The sequence below is a fragment of the Zonotrichia leucophrys genome, chromosome 2 (assembly GCF_028769735.1).
Source record: "Zonotrichia leucophrys gambelii isolate GWCS_2022_RI chromosome 2, RI_Zleu_2.0, whole genome shotgun sequence".
Classification (NCBI taxonomy): Eukaryota; Metazoa; Chordata; class Aves; order Passeriformes; family Passerellidae; genus Zonotrichia; species Zonotrichia leucophrys.
The window spans coordinates 126843580-126866093 of record NC_088171.1 but is presented as its reverse complement, the minus strand read 5'-3'; the positions used below and the strand labels follow the sequence as shown (position 1 = coordinate 126866093).

General features: G+C 35.4%; 1 protein-coding gene across 1 annotated transcript in view; it reads right to left on the bottom strand.

The window, feature by feature from the left end:
* ANGPT1 (angiopoietin 1) overlaps positions 1 to 22514 on the bottom strand; it is a 151904-nt gene that overhangs the window by 56928 nt on the left and 72462 nt on the right. The window contains exon 4 of the mRNA XM_064703566.1: positions 16650 to 16882. Within this exon, the coding sequence (XP_064559636.1) occupies positions 16650 to 16882 (233 nt within the window). The remainder of the gene's footprint in view (positions 1 to 16649; positions 16883 to 22514) is intronic.

Genomic DNA, 22514 nt, shown 5'->3' with positions numbered 1-22514 from the left:
TTTTGGCTCAGCACAGGGGAACAGTTAATGTTATAACACCAGTGCAGATCTTGATCCTGTATATTACAGACAGACCATGTATATATGAGTCTGGGCTGAGAAATCAGGAGTGCAAAATGTTGAGAATCCCAGTCTTGAACAACCAGGAAATTCCCTGTAGAAGGAGTAACATCTGAGAGTGTTCTTCACTCTCACAAACAAAAGTAGCATGACCCCTCACAATAGTGAAGGATATGATTCTATTCCAACAGCACATATTTTAAGCACATCAGTATTCCCATGGAAATCCATCTGCCTACTCAGATTTTTAAAGTTAAACATGTCCTTAAGTGATGTGCAGGGTTCGGGCCAGCACTCATTAATCCCTACAATAAGGATACAATATTTAAGTCTTCCAGACACACTCATCCTTTGGTGAAAGATACTTCTTTTTCATTTTTGGCTTGAAAGTGTGAGTTATAGATACAAAAGGGACTACATCTCATTTACTCTGAGTGAAATGGCCTCTGGGCAAAGCTGATACTGATGTGTAACTGGGCAATGGCCTGACACAGTGTGTGGGACTACATGGGCCAGAGGTGGTGAGAATAATGCCAAGGGCGTGCAGTTGGAAGTACTATCTTCCCTTTGAACACCTCAAAGCAGTATTTTAGGATGGCAAATTCCTGCCAGAGCGCTTGGTATTAATACCATTTCACAGATGGGGAAATTGAGGTAAAAAAAGTTAAACATTTTACTCAGTCATTCCATGAAAAGGTGAAAATAGAAAAATAGCGAAAAATCCAATCCTGAGTGTAAGACTACACTGCTCTCTAAGTAGGCATTTTGCACATAAATTATATTATTCTTTCCCTTTTATGTGTTTTCATATTATTATTTTTAAATTTTATTTTAAGAAACAAAATCCCTTACTTCTCCCCTTCCCATGTATTTGCTTCATGTTTGTTATTTTTATTCAGCACTCTCAACAAAAATCAAACCTAATTTATATATTTGCATATGAAATTTGATTAGGAAATCAGTGGCTTTGAAACTTAGACATATTTGGAAAAGATAGTGTTGGCAATGCTGTAGATTGCACACTTCCCTGTGAGATGGCAGGGAGTGAGGTCCTTAGCAAGGTACACATCAATTGTGTACTCTCTCAAAAGTGACATTTTTTGAGATAAGACATAGAACCGAGGCCCTCGTGATTTGTGTTAATTAAAGACCTCATGGTACTTTTTGTAAGCAGATGGTGTCAGTATCTGTGGCCAAAGTCCAACCTGAATAATTACTTGGGGCTGGAGCCAAAACCTAGAGGAGTTACAGCAAAGCCTCTCATTGATTTCAGAGGGCCTTAGAATAGACCCATTCTTTCTGGCCTGAATTTCTCTAATGCTGTTGTTTCAACTGGAGACATCAGTCTCTCCTGTCTCAAAATTATATTTAGTGGTGCAGAGGCACTGCTCATTTTCTTCAGTCTTAAAACACTTTTATTAGCTGTATGCAGCAAGATTATCTTACCTCTTATATGAGTGTTATACACACATTGAAAACCACTTGGAAATAACCATTAAGATTCAATAAAGGAAATTTGAATTTGGGTCCTTTCTAGCTGAAACTTAGACAAAATAAATCATGAGTATATCTTAAAGTTTATATCATTAAAATTTTAAACAAGGTAAGATTTTAATATCAGAGCAAATAGCTTTGGTAACTTTCCAAAGAGATGGATCTCTAGGAATTGTCCGTAGAAATAAATTATCATACTTAAAAATAAAAGAAATATAGTAAAAAGGATGTTTGTGTGAGAGATGAAGTTGGAAAAGACAGATAAATGTCATAGATATGGCCATCTTTCCTCTTAGACAGCTGAAGTAGCTGAGGTCAGACGGAGAGCAAACGTATAATTTCCTAAAAACTAAGCAATCCAATACCCGTTTGGGGTTTTATCCCACTGTAGCCAGGAGAAGATGGCTTTCCTTGAGTGCCTCTCACTCCTTTCTCAGGAGCTGGTGCTCCCACTGGAAGAAAAGCCCAGCTCCTTCACAAGGACCTATACTATTACAGACTGCAGCACAGTATATTAAGCATGACTAGCCAAAGTTTAGGTTTTCTTAATACATTACACTGTAATTTGCAAAAACAGCCCAAACTTGACAGAAAATTAATACTCAGGAATGTCACTGCTTATGTGCTTTTAGCATAAAATATGTTTTCTCTAAGGTTTGCTGTTGTTTTTCTAACTTAATATTCCATAGAGTTTCCAAACTACTTCTACGTACTATAACTCCAGACTATTTTTTTCTACAACATTACATAGGCCTTGAATCCTTTATACATTAAGTCCCTGAATGATGTATTGGCTCACATATGGTAGATGTGTAAGTACATTTTTTTTAAATTAAGAAAGTTCAAGTAAGTTAGTTCTAAAACAAAATATGTAACCATTAAATTCCTTAGTCAGCTTCAAGATATTGACTTTGCACAAACTTCTAATGTTTGTTTAGCTGTTTTCATATACAATTCTTATGACAGAGTTTTATGTACCTGAAGAAAAAGATAAGTCTATGTCAAGAAAAATAATACTATAATTTTTTAAACCTGAATGCTTAGCCAAGATTTGGAACCTGGGAGGGTTTTCTGATTGCCTTCGCTGGATGTATAAACTGGTCATGCTCCTTTAAATCAATGTGTGGAAAGCCCTGTTTCCCTGAGCAGAAGGAGAACCAACAATAACGTTTTCACTGCACGTCCAAAAGTCTTCTGGGTAATTTTTAGCCCAATAACTTTCTCCTTGGGCTATGCTATCTGTTTTCTCATACTTGATAGCAATTATTTCTTTCCATTATCAGTCCTTCAGCTGTTCCTTTTCCTCAGTGCCCTGGGTGACGAGCGGAGTCCAGACAGTAGAGGAAGTGCCATCCATAACTGCCCAGGCCCTGTGGATGATGAACAGGAACCCAGACCAATGATGTCTCTGCTAACCCATGGGCTGTGCAGCCCTGTCAGAACCCAGGAAATTCCTCTGACTGCCCTGGAGGACTTCAGACTCCGGCAGGGGGCACGGAGACCTTGACATGGAGTCAAAGACACCTGTGCCCTCAATTTTAACCCATGGAAAAAATTATCAACTTTGTGCAAAGAGTTACAAGCCACAAGTGTTTGAATAGAATGATAGTGAATTTGTCACAGGGTGAAAAAGTAGAATTTTGGGGTTTTTAGAATGGGGGTTCAGGAGGCAAGATGGAGGAATCTGGGCCTGCCCTGTCTTTCTCCTTCTTCTTCTTGTCCTCCATCTTCTGTTGTGATGGTGGCACTTTTGGATTGGTTAAGGGTAGAGACTGACTGTCTAACATAAGTAAAAGGTATTGAAAATTATTGTAAATAAAGTACATGTAGTTTTTAGTATAGAAAGATAACAGCACCCTGAGGGCAGTCAGTGTGCCCTAACCTGACCTGCTGGACAGACCTCCACTGATCCAAAAAGGAATGTATTAGATAAGAGAAAATAAACAACCTTGAAAACCAGAGCTGAGGAATCTCGACTTCTTCCTCAAGCGTGGGGCTGGGAAAAAGGATTTTTTAATACCTCAGGAGCCATTATGGCAACAACAACTCAGAACCCGACACAGCACCAGGGCTGAGCAGTGTTCTGCTGCACCTGCTCCCAGGATATTAACCATCAGCAGAAAGCTGGGGTCAGCACCTGAGGCTGCAGCCCCTCCACTTTTGTTAGAATGGCTTACCTGTGCTTGCAAGTGAGAGAGCTCAGATATATAGGGCTTTTCCCCAAATCAATAGTCATGGAAATTTAACTGATTGATAGCTATGTGTGCCCAGTGTAGAGTGAGACTATTTTTCTGCTATCAGTTGTAAAATTAAATTAATAGTTAATTAGTTTATTTCCTAATCGCTATCACAAATAGAGAATGTTTTCATTTTTTCCCAGGTGTAAGGAAATATCAACTGACTGTTAAGAAAAAATAGCTTCTGAAATATTTACTAATCTAGTATTCTCCTCTAGGAATATGAAATTGAAAGCATAAAATATCTGTTCTTTCTAGCTACTTGTAAATTATCTAATTTCATCTCAACTAGGAAAAAATAAAATAATCTACTTGATTTTTTTAATTATATTTCTGGTTGGTTTTGAAAAAGTTAAGTTGTCTCATTACTTTTCAGGTCTCCATCAGATACCTGGTGAATTGCACACCCTGTCTATAAGCAATAAAGAATGTTAAAATGCAGTTCATTATGTCGATTGAATCAATAAATTGCAATCCATAATTCCTAAATTTTTTGATATCTGAGCTGCTATTGTGAAATCAGTTGAGACTGAGTTAATCACTAGACTCTTATGTCCTTTAGTGACACTGACAACAAATGAAAAGAAGCTGTTTGTTTTTCTGCATGATGGTGACTTATTTGGACAGATATGCAGAGATTTCTTTAGTGTCTGAATGAATTATTATATTTTCATTTTTTCAATGTTTTATTTACAGAAATATAACTTTCTTATAGACTAGAAGTAACAAAAAGGCACTTAAAAAACCATTCAAGCTTTTGAATTCAGATAGGAAAAGTCTTCTTCCATATCTTATTGTCATATATAAGTGACCTAAATTTTAGCTGCACTATCAAAACCATCTGAGGTAAAAATTATGGCCCATGTTGAGCAGCTCCTAAAAAATCAAAAAGAAGGTTGTAAATTGGTGGTTTTTACCTAAAGCTGCTACATTCCAGGACAGGGTCATACAAGGACTGCCAAATGATGGTTTCTGTCTAGATCCTGACTGCAAATAAATTTTGCCTTGATCTTGTCATTGTTCCAGACATATTGTGGGGAATCCTGCATTTCTGTAGGTGACCCTCTGTCTCTGACCTCTTTCCCAGCCATTTGGGTGCAGCTGCTGTGGACCAACAAAATTCCAGTTACAATGGCAAATAATGCCTGGCTTGTAAAGAATCAAATCCAGAACAGTTTGTTAATGTTATGCAAAGGATGTTACTCAAACTGTTACCCAGTGAGGAGGCCTGGAACACTGCCCACACATGGATATATGTTCCCTGTCCCAGCAACAGCAACCACAAACAAATCTGACAGAATAAGGTGAAGATTTTTTTTGTTTTGTTTTGAGGAGGAAAAATATTCAAAGACTTACAGTTTCTGCTGACTTACAGCCAGAGGACAGTGCTGTTTCAGTGTCCTTGTCTCACATATACCAACCTCCACTTGAGAACAAGTATTAAACTGCAACCTAATAGCTGGCTGTGACACCCAATGTTGCCTGCAATAAGGCAACCCCATGACAACACCTTTGTGTTGCAAGTGCTACACAAACCAGAAGAAAAAGCACAAACCTGAAGGCTGATTTCAGCTCAGGTATGCTCTGCTGATAACTACAAGGAACTGAAATGATAGCTATGCAAGAGCACACTTGGGTCCCTCTTGAAACGGACTTAAAAACATATTTTCATGCAATACATATTACACACGATCCATTTTTCTTCCACAAAACATGTTTCTGGATTACTAAAGCTACCACTGTCACTCAATATAACCATTGAAAAAATAATTAGAAAATTAAAAATTAAAATTAAAATAAAAAATTGAGATGTACGTAATAAAAAAGCACTGCAGTATTTATTCTTGATAAAATATCAGGAGCTTTTTATGCATCTAGCTAGTCAACTAAAAGTTTTAAATGTGAATTTATACTTAGTTACCACACAGTTCTAATTGTTATAAAGACAAACTATCACCACCTGATTCAAAACTTTCTCCAATGTCAACTTTATTTCCTAATTTATTAATTCTATGTTTTATTTTCATCTCCATAAAGTATGAAAATCTTAAGAAAACAAAATAAAATGGGGGGATATTAGCATGAAAGCTGTTTCTTTATGTCTTGGAGTCCAGCAGTCTTCTCAGATACGTCATTGTGTATGATTGTGTACTCATGTTTGTTTACTAGGGAGGTGAAAGGAAGCTTAGGACTGGAGTTTGGACAGGCACTTTCCTTTCAACAAAATATGTATTCAACAAAATGCTTTGAAAACTAATATTTCTTTGCAACATTGCTGTGAATATGACAAGAAGAGCAGGCCATTGGCAACTTGGGAAGTTCATTTTGACATACTGAAATAAAATATTTTTGTTCTGGGAACTATTGCTCCATAATCATGTTTATAGATTATAAATTTGCAGATTCTAGTGTATAAAAATGTTTTATCAAGGCCCCCACTATTCCCAAATGAAGTTGTAAGGCTAGATATCCCAGGTTACTTTGCTGCTCCAGCCTCTCCAGTGTCCCATCGCCTGCATCAGGGCCCTGGAAGTCATGGGGCTTCCTCACTACTTTCAGCCATCATCTTCAGATTTTTTTCCTCTTATACACTCATAATTACTTATTTTCTTTTTATTTTCTTTTCCTTTAGGACTTTTCTCCTTGGCTAACACCTGGCCTGAAAAAAGATTTCAATATGAACAGATGTTCAAAGCAGAGGATTGGATAGCAGCATAAGCGCAGGAAAGCATATCCAGGAATTTACAGTATAAGTTCTTCCTCCACCAGATGAAATATCTGCATCTTTAATAGGTTTTGAAAGAGATCTCTTCCATTAATTTCTCCAGTTAACATTTTTGAAGCCATGTTAATTTTCATCATTCAGCATCCCAAGGAACTCCATACACATACCGCGGGAAGGACAAATTCCCTTTGTTAGCTTTTAACAAGAGTGTTCCTGCTGGCGATACAGCATTCTTAGCTGAAAGTGTCAGTGTAAGTCTGCACCCATGCTCTAGAAGCCACCTGGAATTTCTACTGCAATCTCCTTCTACTATCTTTTGCACCTCCTGAAGTATCTCTCATAGGTTTAGTTAATGATATTTCACATACTCAGACACCTGTCTTTGTAGATTTTTTTGTGTGCAATGCGGGTTACAATATTTTATGCAGTATTTGAACATATGGATTATGTGGTGCAATTTTTTTTCCTGATTTCATGTCTATGCCTCTGTAACAATTTAAAAAATATTTTCATTGAGGCTATTAACTGATGAGTAACAAGCACCTCCTGCATCTTTCATTTAAGATGCAGGAGGTGTTTGTCACCTTCAGCTGGGAGCTTACCTTCAATTGGGAGTTTATCTTCAATTCATATGGGTGTTTTAGAAGGTAAAAGAAAGTAAAACTCTAGAATTTTTTCTTCGGCACATTCATTTGCTGAATGGTGACAATAGAAAATGCTGGCCTTCATTAAAATGTTCAGACTCTGTGAAAATATAAGCATGTGTATAATACCCATGACATTTTGGATGTCTAAGGGAGCACTTAGTCCTAATCCCAAACGTGGTGCAGTCACAGAACGTCACTTACAGGAGCAGTGCTGGCTGGGCTATGTCTGTTGGCTGTGGACTGATTCCATAGCCACAGAACAAATGGGAGATGGGAGATCTTGCAGAGAGCATTTGGATTTGTTGTAGGGGCAAAAGGGGGAGGCAAGGTTAGGGATTTTGTTTGGTTGCTCGGTTGTTTGGTTGTTTTGTTTGTTGGTTATACTAGTTGTTTATTCTGCTGTAGCAGCTCAATGATCTTGATTCACCCCATGACCTTACAGTCACTGGACTTGATGGAGAAGTGGAAGGACTTTGTTTCCAAGGAAAAATGACAAAAGCAAAATAGTGCCTTTGCTCTCAAACTCTGGACCTTAATGGCCCCATGCATCGTCCTCACTGCATGTGGGAGGCCCAAAGTGGTGTGTGAACCTTTCTTAAGTACAATCCAGAGTAACTACCAGGCCATGCTGAAATGCAATTATCAGGGCTACAATGATCCTAACAGCCTAGGCATTAGTCCAGTACCAGATTTGTTAGGAGCACTAAGGTTTATTACATAGAAGATTTTGAGATCAATACTTTTAATATGGGGAGGAAATGGAAAAGGTGTACTCAATTAGATGTCTCAGGTTAACATTTATAGAAATGTTTTAGCAGCTAATAGAACATTACTTTGCCCTCCCACAAAGCCTCTAAAAGTCTGCAGTAAGAAAGGCAAACAACTGCATAGCAAGAGCACTCAAGCTATCCAACTACTTATTAAATAAATCATTTAAAGCAGAATTTCCCTCCTGTAGGGCTGCAGGAATTAACTTGGTCATGGAAAACGACATTAACGTAGAGAGCTTTCACCCTCTCCAGGGCATAATTATTTAATACCTAATAAATTATCTACAGTTATCAAGTTTGTTTCCCAATAAATCCAGCCTTAGTGACTGGCAAGAACAATAATACTTCAAATCACTGTGCATTTGAAAGAAATCACTTAAGAATACCATAAAATGGTCCTCATTAGTGAGCTGCAATAGAATGCCTTATGGCCCACTTACAAAGAGATAAAGACACTTAATTATCCAGCTGCAATATAGTTCCTTAAGAGTTTCTGCTTGAGACAGCAATTTTGTGAGTAACTAGCTATTCAGGGAGAGGAGAACTAAATAAGTCTTTCACTAACTGTACAAGGAGATTAAGCTGCTGGCATTGTTTAATACTTCTAGTGCCCATATTTCTTTAATTGATTTATATTTTTCCACACAGATACCCTAATGTGCATTTGATGCTTCCATCTGAGCAATGGTATGCATACAAAGAAATTTTTTACTAACAAGCCATTTGGGTGACACTGGCAATGCTGTTAGTTGGTTTATATATTCTGATATTCTCTGTACGATCTTTGGTGTGAGTGAATAATGCCAGTTTCACAAAACTGAGTGAAGAGGCACTGACCTGTACTGTAGGAATGAGGGTGGGTAATTGATTTTAATATCAGCAATCAAGAATTTATATAGGCTTCCAGTTTAAAGTTTTCAGTACAAATAAATATTGATCTGCTGTGATCATCAGCAAGTTAATAGGGATAAAAGAGGAGAATCCACAATTCTGTTTTGAAGAATTTAAATATTTTTCCACGGACATTAATTTCAAATGCAGTTCTGAAATAAGTAATGTTTACTTATTTCAGAACTGCATTTGAAATTAAATTACAGCCAAAGTTGCTACTACCTATTGTTATATTTTGTACTTTATTATAAAGCATAACTTTGAAATTAAGGTATTTTTGCCCAAGCAAGGTATGAAAATATTTTATTTTTATTTTGAAACATGATTATTTGTTTTTTTTGTTGTTGCTGGTTTTTTTTAGTTTTGGAAAAAACCAACACATGTAGTGATCGTATAAATAAATAAACAATACTAACATCAACACTAAATATAAACTCTAACATTACTACTACCTTTTAACAGATAATATGGTGAAAAAGGGTACTTGTAGTTCTAAGTCACCTCATCATAGAAAAACTCACTTGGACAGAAATTACTTCATTGATCTAAAAGAACTCCAGACCCAAACTCCGAAAATGTTAAGTGAGTCAGATAAGAATGACCCCAAAAACTGTCCAATAGAACTTTCTGAGCATCTCTGAAAATTGCATATCAACAAAGCGAATCTTCAACAAAAGCAGGAATTGTATAGCACCTGAACAGAAGAAACAGAAAGCACAAAGGCTGGTGCTGATGTGTGTGTTCAGCTGATCATCTCCAGGACAGCACAAAGTCAGAGCAGTCTCTGACTGCAGCCCTGCAGCACTTTCTGGATCATTTGCTCAAGAGGATCCAGCCACAGTAAGAGTAAGGGGACCCCTCTTCCTTGACACTGAGTGCAAAAGAAAGATTCAGTTTTTCTCCAGCTCTGAAAATATAAATAGGAGCAGATCACACATTGGAATGCATCTTTGTAATAGTGAGCTTTGTGAAACGCCAGCAAACATTTTCTGATAGTGATCTTCTGATCTCTTTTTAAATGAAAAGTATTTCTGTTTTGCTTTAGAATATCTTAATAAAAATGAAAACCTCATGCTCATAAAATCTCTGAAGATGGAGGAAGTAGAGAGAAACTGAGAAAATTGATTTTTTCCATAATCTTGAACCTTAGCTGAAGTTATCTGCATTGACATCTTTGGGAAAATTAAAAAGTGTGTGGAACACCAGATGATTTCATTGCATTAAACTGCATTTTGTTTAAAGCTTTGGTGCAGGCATTCTAACTTTTACAAGTCTAAGGTTTTCAATTAATTAATAAAAATAAATATTTTTAAATTAATTAGTATATCAAAAGCATCATGCTTTGTTCTTACACCACAGTATATTAGAACACATTGTCAACTAAAATTCAATTTCTGATATAAAAAAAATCTGTCACTTTATACATGAATACATTTCTTAAGTGATGTTTCAAGCACTGCCCTGATCCACCTCAAACCTACAGCTTTCAGACAAAGCTGATGAGAACCTTCTGTGCACCTGAAACAAAAGATTCTTCTATGTTTTGAAAGAAAAATAATGAAGTAATTTATGTGACACACTCTAAGTTTCTGCCTCACCAGTTATGTCTCATCATGTTGGAAAAAACCTTAATAATGTCAAGGATGAAGTACCAAGAGGAGGCATGGGCTTAAGGAATGAAATGTTTATAGAGAAATGGTACAGAAAAAACAAGCTGTCACCTCAAAATCTGTATCAGATGAGTAGTGATATTATTCTTTCCATGAACAGAAGTAAAATGATCAAGACAAAGACCTGATCATAAAACCTTGCTCTTCTACACTGATAAAATCTAGTGGATATAAATACCCTCATTATTGTATTCCAATTTATGGCTGAATAAATATAATATAGAAAATTTGTGCTATTGAAAGTGGTCAAAATACTAATATTTAAAACTATTGTTCTTTTTTTCTGTCCTGCGTTCCTACCAGGATTTTTTATTTGGTTTGGTTTTGGATTTTTGTGATTCTGGTTGGTTTTTGGTTTTTGGTTTTGGTTTGAGGTTTGTTTTTTTTTTTAACTTTTGGTTGTTTTTTTTTTTAAATACTACCCTTTGTTATAAAAGGTGTCTTTGAAGTCTGCCTAATGAAGAAGGCCAGCATCACTGCTGAGGCAATTCTGCCTCTGTCAATGGAGTTTCCCCTGAGCCTGTAACCTTCAGGTCATTTCTTTGAAGTTCTTAGTCTATTCTCACTCTTTTCACTTTGAAGTAAATTTTTACATCACATCAACTTTGGAATAAGAAGTGGAATAGATTGACTATTGTTTAATTTTTTAAAATAAATTAATTGCTATGCTTTTAAAAAGCATGAATTCCCTTCAAAAGAATTTTTGGACGTATTTTTTTTCCTATCCATAAACCAGGAGACTTGTACCTTTTCTGAAGTGCCAGACCCACTAACCATGTTAGTTCCTTTATGAAGTCAATAGGTACTTCCAGGGAGGTAAATTCTTAGCTTATACATGCATGATTTTGAGAATTAAGCTTAGCATCTTGTCAGCATTCAAGAGGAAGATAATTCTTCATTTCTCTATTACTAAGAGGCCACAAAATCAGATATTCATGATAAAACCTCCTCTTCTGTTCCATTAGTTTTCTGGGATAAGTAAGTTTAGGCCAAACATTTTAACAAGGTATATTATCATAGAGTCTGGAAAACAGCCAAAGAAAAAAATCAATAGGAGAACAAATATAAATTTATGGTTAAATATGCTTTCCCACTGAATTTTACATTCCTTTATCCTGTGGGTAGGACTACCTAGGCAGTTACCAAATGTTATGCAAATTATTTTTAATACAATAGAAATTCAAGAAATTTTCTTATACTGGAATCAAAGACAACATATTTTTGATTGGGCACCTTTTGTGACATTGGCTTGAACCATAATTTCCGAGTGGACCAATATCCTTTCTAAAGTAATAATTTCCGAGTGGACCAATATCCTTTCTAAAGTAAAATACATCTTTGATTATATTAGTTATTGCTTAACATAATTTGTAGCATATACCTTGTTTTGGGGTTGAGGAGTTTTTTGAGTAGTATTCATGTCTACTCAAAAAGTAGACAGTAGTATACTGTCTACTTTAGCACTACATAGCTTCTCCATAAATAATTTTTCTCATGTGGCAATTTAGAAAGTACTTCACAATACTGTTTATGTGTTACAGATGTGTTTGACAGTGATAGATATGTGCTTTATAAATAATACTCAAGGAAAATAATACTCTAAGTAGTATGAGAAATGACCAGTTTAAAGAAAACAATAAGCACAAAACCTTTTATTACCTTTTCTAAGAATAATTTTATTTCTATCCATCTATAATTTGATCTGTATTTGTTATTTTCTACAGGTGAAGCACTTTTGCAGTCTCAGAGATAATCATGCAACATCTCTGTGATCACTCAGGCCTTCACTTCTATATGTTTTTATTTCCTAATCTTTTGTTGGGGAAAAGTAAAAGTTTCATGCATTTATCTACATTTTAATTTTGAGATTACTTCATCCTTAAATAGTTATTTTAATATTCAGCATAGTGAAAAACCATTTCCTTCGAAGGCTAGTGTCTGAAGGTGATTCTATTTCAGAAATTCTTCTGTAGAAATTTACTGGCAGATGTTGCCAAGGTTTTTGCCCCTGCCTAAAATATACCAATATACCGAGACAATGTGACAAGTTTGTTTAGCCACAGACACAGGCCAAAATGGAGACATGTGAGTCCCCATGGTACCCTGCATTTGTTTGACTCTCTGCAGGCTCTGTGACCTGTTAGAGTGTCTGTTTGAAGGATTACATGCAACTGAAACTCTAGAATCACTCACACTGGGAGAGAGGTGGGTGGCATTTTGGAAACTGAACTCGCAACAATTCCAAGTTTTGCAGGTGGCCCTCATCCCAAAACTGGTCTGTACCAAAACTGACACTGAAAATGGGAACTGGATTTTCTATTTAGGTCCTCCTATATTTAAAAGAAAAATTCATTTGTGTTGCTTTTACCTTTTCACTTGGTTTTTTGAAGTTTTTTTTTTGGTTGATTTGGTCTGTTTGGTTTTGTTTATTTTTTTCTCTTTCTCATTTTCCTTTATATGCTTCAGAAACTCTCCTAATGTATGCCTAGGCACAGTGGAAGCGCCAAAGCAGATTTCTTAGGGTTGTCATCCAGTTCTAGGGACTTTGTTAGCTCCTTAGACTGTTTTACTGAACAAAAACAGTTTCTGTTCAGCCCTGTATCTCTAGACTACCCAGCTATATTATTCATAGGCTCCTAACAGGAAAATTTTAGATAGTGTCCCAATTTATTTAAATTAATCTAAAAATAATTTTTCTGATATGATTATGTCACATCCAGAGTAAATGTATCTCATGTTCTGTAATAAAAAAACAGTGATTATCACCAGATTTGTTTCAAATTTATTAGTTTAGTTATATTTATATATTTAGCTATATTCCATTTTTCACTTTCACAAATGGAAAAATCCTCAATACTATGACTTACAAGAAAAAGAAAATAATTTTTCTATCTGAGACTTATTTTGGGAGAGAATTTACACATGGATGGATGGAGGGATGGAGGGATGGATGGATTAGATAGATAGATACATAGATACATAGATAGATAGACAATTTTTAAAATATCATGGCATAAATGTAAGATAAAATATAAAGACTTACTTTATTAATTTAAGAAAATCTGACAGAGATACTTAAATCCATTCTCAAAATACCACAGGATTTAGACATTGCAATTCCTCTCAACTCCTTTGTTCATAAAGTTCCTCACCTTTGACAGTCTGGCTTTCCAGACTTGATGCCTCACTTAGGTTGTGCTTTCTGTCAAAGATGAGTGCCCCTATTAAAGACACAAAGTCCTTAATGGGACCCATCCTTTTCTACCTCTGCAGCTTTCTAATAATAATAAAAAAAAATTATCAATATCTATGATATCTAATAACCTTTACCTAAATTACTTAAGTCCTCTCTTTTATAAATGGAAAATACTTCCCAGTGTTACTGGCCGTTCCTTTCCTCCCTATCATTACTGGCTGTTCCTTTTCTCCCTATCATTAATTGTTTTGAGCATTTCCATAACAGCATTCCACATATCTTCTTTCCCACCTAATAGATCTGTACGTTACAGCTCTCTCTCCTCATATTAAAATTGTTCCAGGACTCTAATTTTTTCATTGTCCTATTCTTTTCTGGACCATTTCCATTTTTGCTACATCCCTTATGAAATTAGATGACTGAGATTTACTGAAGTATAAGACAGAAGAGGTGTCACTGATTTATGTATCACTCTTTGTTATTCTCCATTTCCCAAGAAACACCAGTTCTCACAGAGCATTTTTTGTTTTGATCTTTAGTGCACATATCAAGATTTCTGTAAGACTACCCAAACCTCATATTTGGGTGTAAATTTAGAGTAGCTCCAGTGCTATTCTAAATTTGCATTTGCCAATATGCATACATTTCCACCTTAAACATATGTTTTCATAGACTGAAGTTGGCATTAATTTTTGGCACAACCTTCAGTACTTAGTCTTCATTAGAGTGGTCTTGTGCTCCAGGAAAGTATTATTTTAACTTAAGCTATCTGGCTACTTCTTCAGCTGTGAATGTACCTACCAACAACACTGGTCAGGTAGACTTAATCAGACAATAAGAAAGAAACATTTCTTCACTTGAGCATTTCTTGTTAAGTTATTCTCCTCAAAGAACAAAGGCATCCAAAGAAAATTCTGAACATGATAATACACAAAAGGCAATGGAGTTCAAAATCAAGGGCTTAGTTAGGCTATTGAAGTTATATTTAGGCATTTAACTGTGCTAAGCATCATTTACTTCCACAGTTCCTCAGAAGTTAAAAAGACTGTTGAAAACTCAGGTTTTCAGGCACCTGAATTTGTACCCAGGAGCCCAATTTGAAACATCTACTTCTGCATTCCTCATTCAAAGTTTTTTTTGAAACATCTACTTCTGTATTCCTCATTCAAAGTTTTTATAAGAAGCAGCTGAGGAAACTAAGTTTAGGAAAAATGTTGGTTTGTTTGTTGGTTTTTTTTCTTTTTTTTCTTTGAATCATATTCAAGACTGTTAGAAAATCTTTTTAAGCTTTAAAGAACTTGCTATATATCTCTGTATGAGAATAATATATCTTTCATTTTGATATTGATTTTAAAATACTCCTGAGCTTTATTAGAACACTCTGGACACAGCCTTGCCAGGTTTCTTTGCCAAAAGGCCATAAAACATAATAAAGGATTTGCATTGCATCACAATGTTTCTCTACTGATATGAGAACAGCCTTCCATGAAACATGTTATTTAATTCCAAATGCTAGGGAACTATATAACAGAATGAGCAGAAGGGAACATTTAGAATGAACATGAGAGGAGGAAAACATTTTTTTTTTTTTAAAGTAGTCTATCTACACTGGCCCAAGCATGCAACACTTCCAAAGTAAGAGATGTAATCCTTATGACTGGAGCAGCTTATGTTTAAACCACACAAGTTGCATGGGAATATACAGCAGAGAGAAAACCCACATTGCCTTGAGCTGAATAGTTTGATTGATCTAGTATGTCTTCTGTTTCTTAGAGAGAGCACTGAATAATGATGCAGGTGACAAGTTGTTTAGGGTAGTTGTTGCTGGTTTAATTTTAGTATTTTGCCTTTTTTTTTTTTTTTGTTAGTTTGTGGCACTTAGAGCTCTAGAATTACAACAATCTATTATGCTGGGCTTTTCAGATTCTGATACCTCTCAGAGAACTCCTTGATCCATGCTTCCACAATTGCTAAAAGACTACACATGTCTGCAGTTTCTCAATGTTTATCTTGTGCCTTTCTCAAAAGGATTTTTATGTTGTCATTTCTGTATGACTTTGCTTTTTTCCATAGATAATAATATATTCTTCCAAGTGTACCATTTCTATTTTGCACAGTGCCTTCCACCCCTCCCGCGACCAGTTCAGGTGAAAGGAATTTCATTCTTAAGATTTTCTGCAGTGTCCTTGGCATTTGAAAATTGAAATTCTATCTGACTTTCTGTCTCTGTTTCTGTAAAAAAACTGTTTACTAAGGAATACATACTTGAGGAAAATTGTCCTACAGAGTCTTTGCCGAGCCCTTCTTTCAATGTTATTTCTACCTTTTTCATTTGGAGCACCCAGAAACAAACAAAACACAGCAAGACAGAAGAAAGAAAAATGATCCCTTATTATAAATAAAATCTAGTTCAATAGAAGAGATTAATCTCTTGGATGTCTACCTATAGCACCATAAGAGCCTATAACCAAAATAATTAATATTATAAACCATACACATGCAAAAAACTCTGAATTACTTTAGTTAGTAGCCTGTTCTCTCCATTGACTGAAAAGGTAGTCAAGAGTAGATGAAGTACTGTCAAGCTAAGATCCATAGCTGGTTGGCTTACTTCCAGCAGAAGGAGACAGATATTCAGAGGAATATATCATTATTGTTAGTACAAAGGCAATGTAATTATGGCCTATATCTGCTATGGTCAAGATATAAAAACTCAATAATAATAAATTCAAAAAATCAAATATGGCTGTTGGTACAAGGATCAGCCTCAGCATTGTCTGAACTTTATCTGATTTGTGGGTTCTCATCAGCTCTTTTCTCCTCAATTATAATGTCTTTTTCTTTCTTCTAATGTGATGATTAAGTTTTGATTTCCCAAAAATTGAGGTCTCAATTCACAAGATATTTCCTAGTACTTCTAATATACTTTATAATGTACTTTATAATGCCACTTTCTTACCTCCTTCCTTGGAGCAGAGGGTGATCAGGGTGTGAACTGTATCCATCAATTCAAGCTGCTGTTTCTGCAGGACACTGTTATTGCTTGTTGCCTTGTTTAACTGCTTCTCTAGTTCCTGGATTATGGAGCTTTGTCGTGTGACTAAGCTTTGCAGGTTCTCTTTCTCCTCCTTCAAAGTGGCCAGCTCTTCTTTGTGCCTTTCTTCCATTTCTAAAATTCTGTGCTCAAGTAAACTAAAATGAAATAAAACAATTAGTAAATATTATTTCATGCCTTCACAGTTAATAATACAGAAACTGGAAAATTTTTTTTCAGTGTATAATTCACTACCTAAATCAATAATTCTAAAATATGTCACATCTAGTAATTCAGCCCACTGAGTCAACCATAAGTGATCTCTAAGAATGAGATGTTTGCATGTTGTAGTGTGTAAAGGGCATGGAACTGCATATGTAGGTATTAAGGTATTACTCTGATTTACAAATATGCACAGGCATAGGGCCAGTACAACATTTGAATGTAAAAGCTAAAGCAGAAGAGCCTGAGGTAGGCAGAGGAGAGAGAAGAGCAAGGTGTTGAAGAGGACATGGTTGGTAACACAAATGGATGATGAGACAAAAATCAGGGCAAAATGCAGAAGAATTTATGAAGGGTCTTGTCACTGGAAGGAAAAGAAGCATTATAAGTTATGGAGGACCATCAAGGTGTGTGAAACCCATAATAAATGTACTTTTTAACATGGTCTGTAAAGCTGGGATAAGAATTTCCCATCAGATGAGCAGTATCTGCTTTCACATTAAGAATAGTACTGATTTCCCAAAAGGTAATTCAGCAACTTGCATTTTAATGTAGGATTCCCTTTTTCCTTGAGTCTACACTCATATGCCACTAACACTCCCCAGCCATGTTTGGTTGTTCCACAAAAGTCTCTTCAGGCAGAAAACTGCTGGGCATCATGCTATGTGATTTACTTACATCAATTTTTATAAAGAATTTTGAACATGTAGAGAAACTCCACTTTTTTCTGGATTAATATTCTTTTTATGGTGCCCTTTCTGTCCTGTGCTGGAAGTGTTCAATTTACCAAGATCAAAGGCATATCAGATTACATCCAGAAAAATAGTGCTGTTATAGACTTAAAGGACAGCTAACATCTGTCAACCACAAACAAGAAGCATTTCCAGGACAGTGCTTTGATGCTGTGGTGGGAATTTAACAGAAAGAATGTATTAGTATTAGATAAAGAAATTAATTCAATCTCGCTGCTACTTTCTCTTTGGGGTTTCTGTTGTATCCACCAAAGGTTGTGTTTCCCATGCCCAAAAAGTAAGTGGTGGTTAAAAACTTGCCAACAAACTGCTTCCTGCTCAAGTCAGCCTTAGGTTTTATTTATTTGCACTCTCCCTCTACCTTTGTTTTTACTTCTGGATAATAGATCAGTGGCAAAATGCCTGCATAATTTTTGGTCATTTAACCTAACAGAGGAATGTAATAAAATCCATATGGAGTTGCTTCTACTTTATATCATGGAACCTTAATATGAGCTGTTGGAGATGATAACAATGCAAAGATTAAATTCAGGCACCAAAATTTGCTGAGTAAGCTAGAATGAGATATATTTTTTCCTTAAGCAGCTTTTTTTTTTTTCTGAAATGTTATAAATGTGGAATTTACAAAGATCCTGAAGAAAACATACTTTGAAATATCAATATGTCTAGTTCTGTGAAAATCAGAAGCATCTGAGTAAAGGGAGCAAAAAAGTAAACATGTGAGGGAAAATACATTTTTGTAGGGTCACAAACACAAAGGCGAATATATCTCATTTTAAAAGGCTCATTAATTAGAAACAAAATAACAAGATTTAGTGGACTGAAATAAGATGGTAGAAGGTTACACCCTGAAAAAAATATGGATTTTGAAGCCAAAGACTATAAATTATTTTAGCACCTTATCAGAGTTGTGGCTGATTTTTCACCACTTGAACACTAACATTAAACATCATGTTTAGATTCACACCATGGTCTAGATTCTCATGGATTTTTTTGAGAATGTGTATGTTGTAGCCTTTGAACTTTCTTATGCAGAAAGTGAGATGTAGTTTATTTTGGCAGAAGTGCTTGAAAATCTTCAGATAGATTTGGTTCTGGTCATAAAATATTGTCAAGGAGAAACACCACCTTTTGAAATTTATCAGTTCTATCTACAAAATAATTATATTCACTGATAATTTTTCACAGAAATTATTGAAGTCCTGTTTGTGACTCTAGATTTTACCTTTTTTGATAGACTAATTACATCAATGCTCTTGGGATAGGAGAAAGGTGGCCTGGTGCCAGTCTGTAATAGAATGGGTGCTAGGTGGGGCCACATCCCTGTCTGACATCTTACAGTCCCCCAAAATGTTGTGTATTTTCAATGCAAGACGATGTCATTCAGGAAGATAGAATACAGCTTTTTGATAAAATAGTAAGTAAAGACAAAAAAGTTCCCTTTATCCTTATCCATGTAGTACACTACAATGTATTTCCTTAATTCCACAGTATTCTATCTGCATGTCCACAACTAAATAATTTCCATATCTGAATCATTTCATGTCAAAGAAAGAGCCTTTGACAGCCAAAGTTTATGAATTGCATTATTTGTTTCCCACTGTGGCCTTCCTAAAACCATAGTAAATGAATCCAGGGGGATGACAATATTATTTGTGGCAGCACTGGCCATGACAAGCAAGAAAAGAGAAGCTGACAATGTTTAGAGCTCCACAGTTTGGCATCTACAGACCCAGACAGGAAACAGATGTTTTATGGCTTTAATAATAATACAAAATAATATTTCTGAGTGGTGTGTCAACATGTGGTGGAAAGATGGAAGTGTCATAGCACTTGCTTACTTGGTTTTCCATGTCGATTAAAAGTCCTGTAATTATAAATTGCAAAACTATGCTAACTTCAGGAATGCATATATATTTATGCAATTGGCTTTCTATATCCATAAATCTATATATCAGATAAAAGTAAGTCCAGAGGATAGGACAACTCCCTGTATTTCTGGGAGAAGTCCAAAACATTCATTTTTGTTTTACTATGAAACAATGAGAAAACTTTGGTTAAATCTCCAAATGAACAAAAGCAAAGTCTTCACACAGATTGGGGATTTCTGAACTGGACTGTTCCAAAAGGAAGAAATCCTTCAATAGCGTGAGAAAAGCTGTTCTTATGGCTTTTGACAACAATATGTCCAGAATTGTTCATTTGTATTGTTATATTTATATTTATTATAGATAATTTAAATTTTAAAAAAAGTCCTTGGAAGTTCAGAAAAATCTTGAAACTGATTGAAAGCAATTTAAAAGGTATTTAGGTTTTCTATAACTGCGGCAAGACCACTCTGTTGCCTTTTTTTTTGTAACATCAAACTCTGACAGACAAACACCATTAACAAATAATTTTGCTGAGTGCTTGGTAATGATATTTTTTCAAATTTTTAAAGAAGCATTATTTAGGAGAATATTAATTTAACACACACACAAACACACATGCAGATCCCAAACCCAGACAAATTTAATATTTCTGAGGGTTTGCTATGTCTCGATGTCTAATGTAGTGGTTTTGGTGGGGCTAGGAATCTATTTTCAATGGCATCATGATATCATGACTTCGTCAGCCTGTGGAATGACTCGGTGCAATGCCTCAGTGCAACAGTGCTATGTCCAGCTGATTCAGAAAAAAAACCTCTACTAATGCTGGAGAGGGTAGAATACCCATACAGAAGGCGAAGAATGACTTCCAGTGAAAGCTGTTGTCATTTTGAAAGGTGATGAAGTAGAACATGTAGGAAACACTCTGGTAGCTGTCCAAGGGAGAAGGAAAATATAGTTTAGACAATCTGCCTTATAAGGTAGTTTAATCACTAATCCATTCCAGACCACAGAAGTTTAAGAGATTTTTTTAAATCTTTGTTTTCAGAATCCTCAGTTTAGATTTGTGAGAACAGGATATAGACTAGACCTTGGAGATGGACATCCTTTGCATTAAAATAATCTTTTAAAATTTATTATTTATTAAATATACAGATAAAACATACACTTTGCTGAGGTATTCAATAATTAAAAACAAGTAATGTCACACTAGAAAAAATTCGTTTTGGCCATATATAAGTAGGTTTATTTTATTATATATGTATGGGAAGACAAGAGGGTAGAGGATTTCAGTGCTTACTTTTGAGTGCAAGAACATTATTTTACCAAAGAAAGCCTGAAACAGCTTTGTACTTCCTTTTAGGTGAGTGAAATTTTCCCTATATTTTTAGGTACTGATCACTCATACTACCTTGGGAATCTGATACTGTCTGATCAGTTTAAGGAATTATGAAAATATGTGTCCTCCTACTTCTTGGGGCCAGTAAAGTAACAAGTCACTTAGCACCAGTAAGCCTACTTTTTATATCAATGACAAGATAATTCACACAAGTGAAGTGTAAAATTGGGATTTATCTTTGTAGTAATATGCACAACCTTCAAATAAAACTTGACAGACATATTGTGTTTCCTCATCTTTCACACAGTCAAGCACATTCAAGAATCATTCTTGAATCCTTGTTTTTTATAGCATAGCATTCTTGTAATGAATGTGTTAATCCAGTACTATTGTCCGCAAATTCAAGCAAGATTTTATGTTTAAATTTCACTTCCACGATTTGTTGATGGAAGATCCAGAATTCCATTATATTTTTTCTCATTTGTTTCATTTTAGCAAATAGAAAGTTTTCTTACACTTGCTTATTGTAACAAATGGTACACTATAAATTAAATGCAGCTGGTACACTCTGGGGAGAAAAAAAAAAGGGGTTCATAAGGCACTTCAGAAGGGAAATCTTTCAAGAATAAATCAAAATAGCATTTAGAAAGCTCTTGTGGGAAAAAAATGGCAATGGAAGAAACCACCGTTTACATTATAGTGGGTGGGAACCCACAAAACCAAATTATTTATGGCATGAGAACACTCAATAGACACATGATTCTAAGGCAAATGTGACTCCACTTATGCCATAGAATATCTTCCATTTTAGTGGAATAAAAAAAAATTTGGCCCTTCTTCTGAGCAGAGACAGGCAGCAAAGAGAAAGGCCAAGAATAGACGTAGTTCTAGTCTAAAGAACATGCACTGCTCCCTTGATAACACACAGTGTTAATTTTATTTAAGGATAATATCCAAGTTACTATAGTACATCAACGGTCAGTTACTGTTACTATGAGATTTTGCATTCCTTTAATCCAAAATTCAGTTGTCTGAATGTAATTAATATCTTAATTTTTATTTTATACAGAGGAAATTTGACCACAGAGAGACACTTTATTAGCTCAAAGTACACTATCTCTTTTGATTGTTACTGCAAAGACAATAGCTCCTACACTAGTTCCCACTGTGCTGTAAACCTATTGCAAAAGAAAGATCCTTTCCAAAATAGCTTACAGTCCACCTACATAATGTGGAAGAAGGGATTTGTCTCCATTTATTGGTGTATAAGTGATATGCAGAGGGATTATGAGTACCTAAACTGTAAATAGCTACTAAACACAGCCTGATGAGTAATCTGCAAATACTGTTTAAATTTAAGCAAGCTAAAATTGTTGGCATGTCCAGAAGCCTTGTGTCTTTTGAGGTCACCCAGATTTGTCCCACAGTCAACTTGACACACACACAATTGATTTCAAATTTAGAACCTGCAAGGCCAAGACTACACAGTTCTCTGTGAAGAGATGATGATGATACAAGAGTGGATGATCCATATTTTAGCGTAATTATAACACTGCCTTCTCCTAATTTTATCAGTCCCAAGGAGACTTGAAAAGGACTCACACAATGC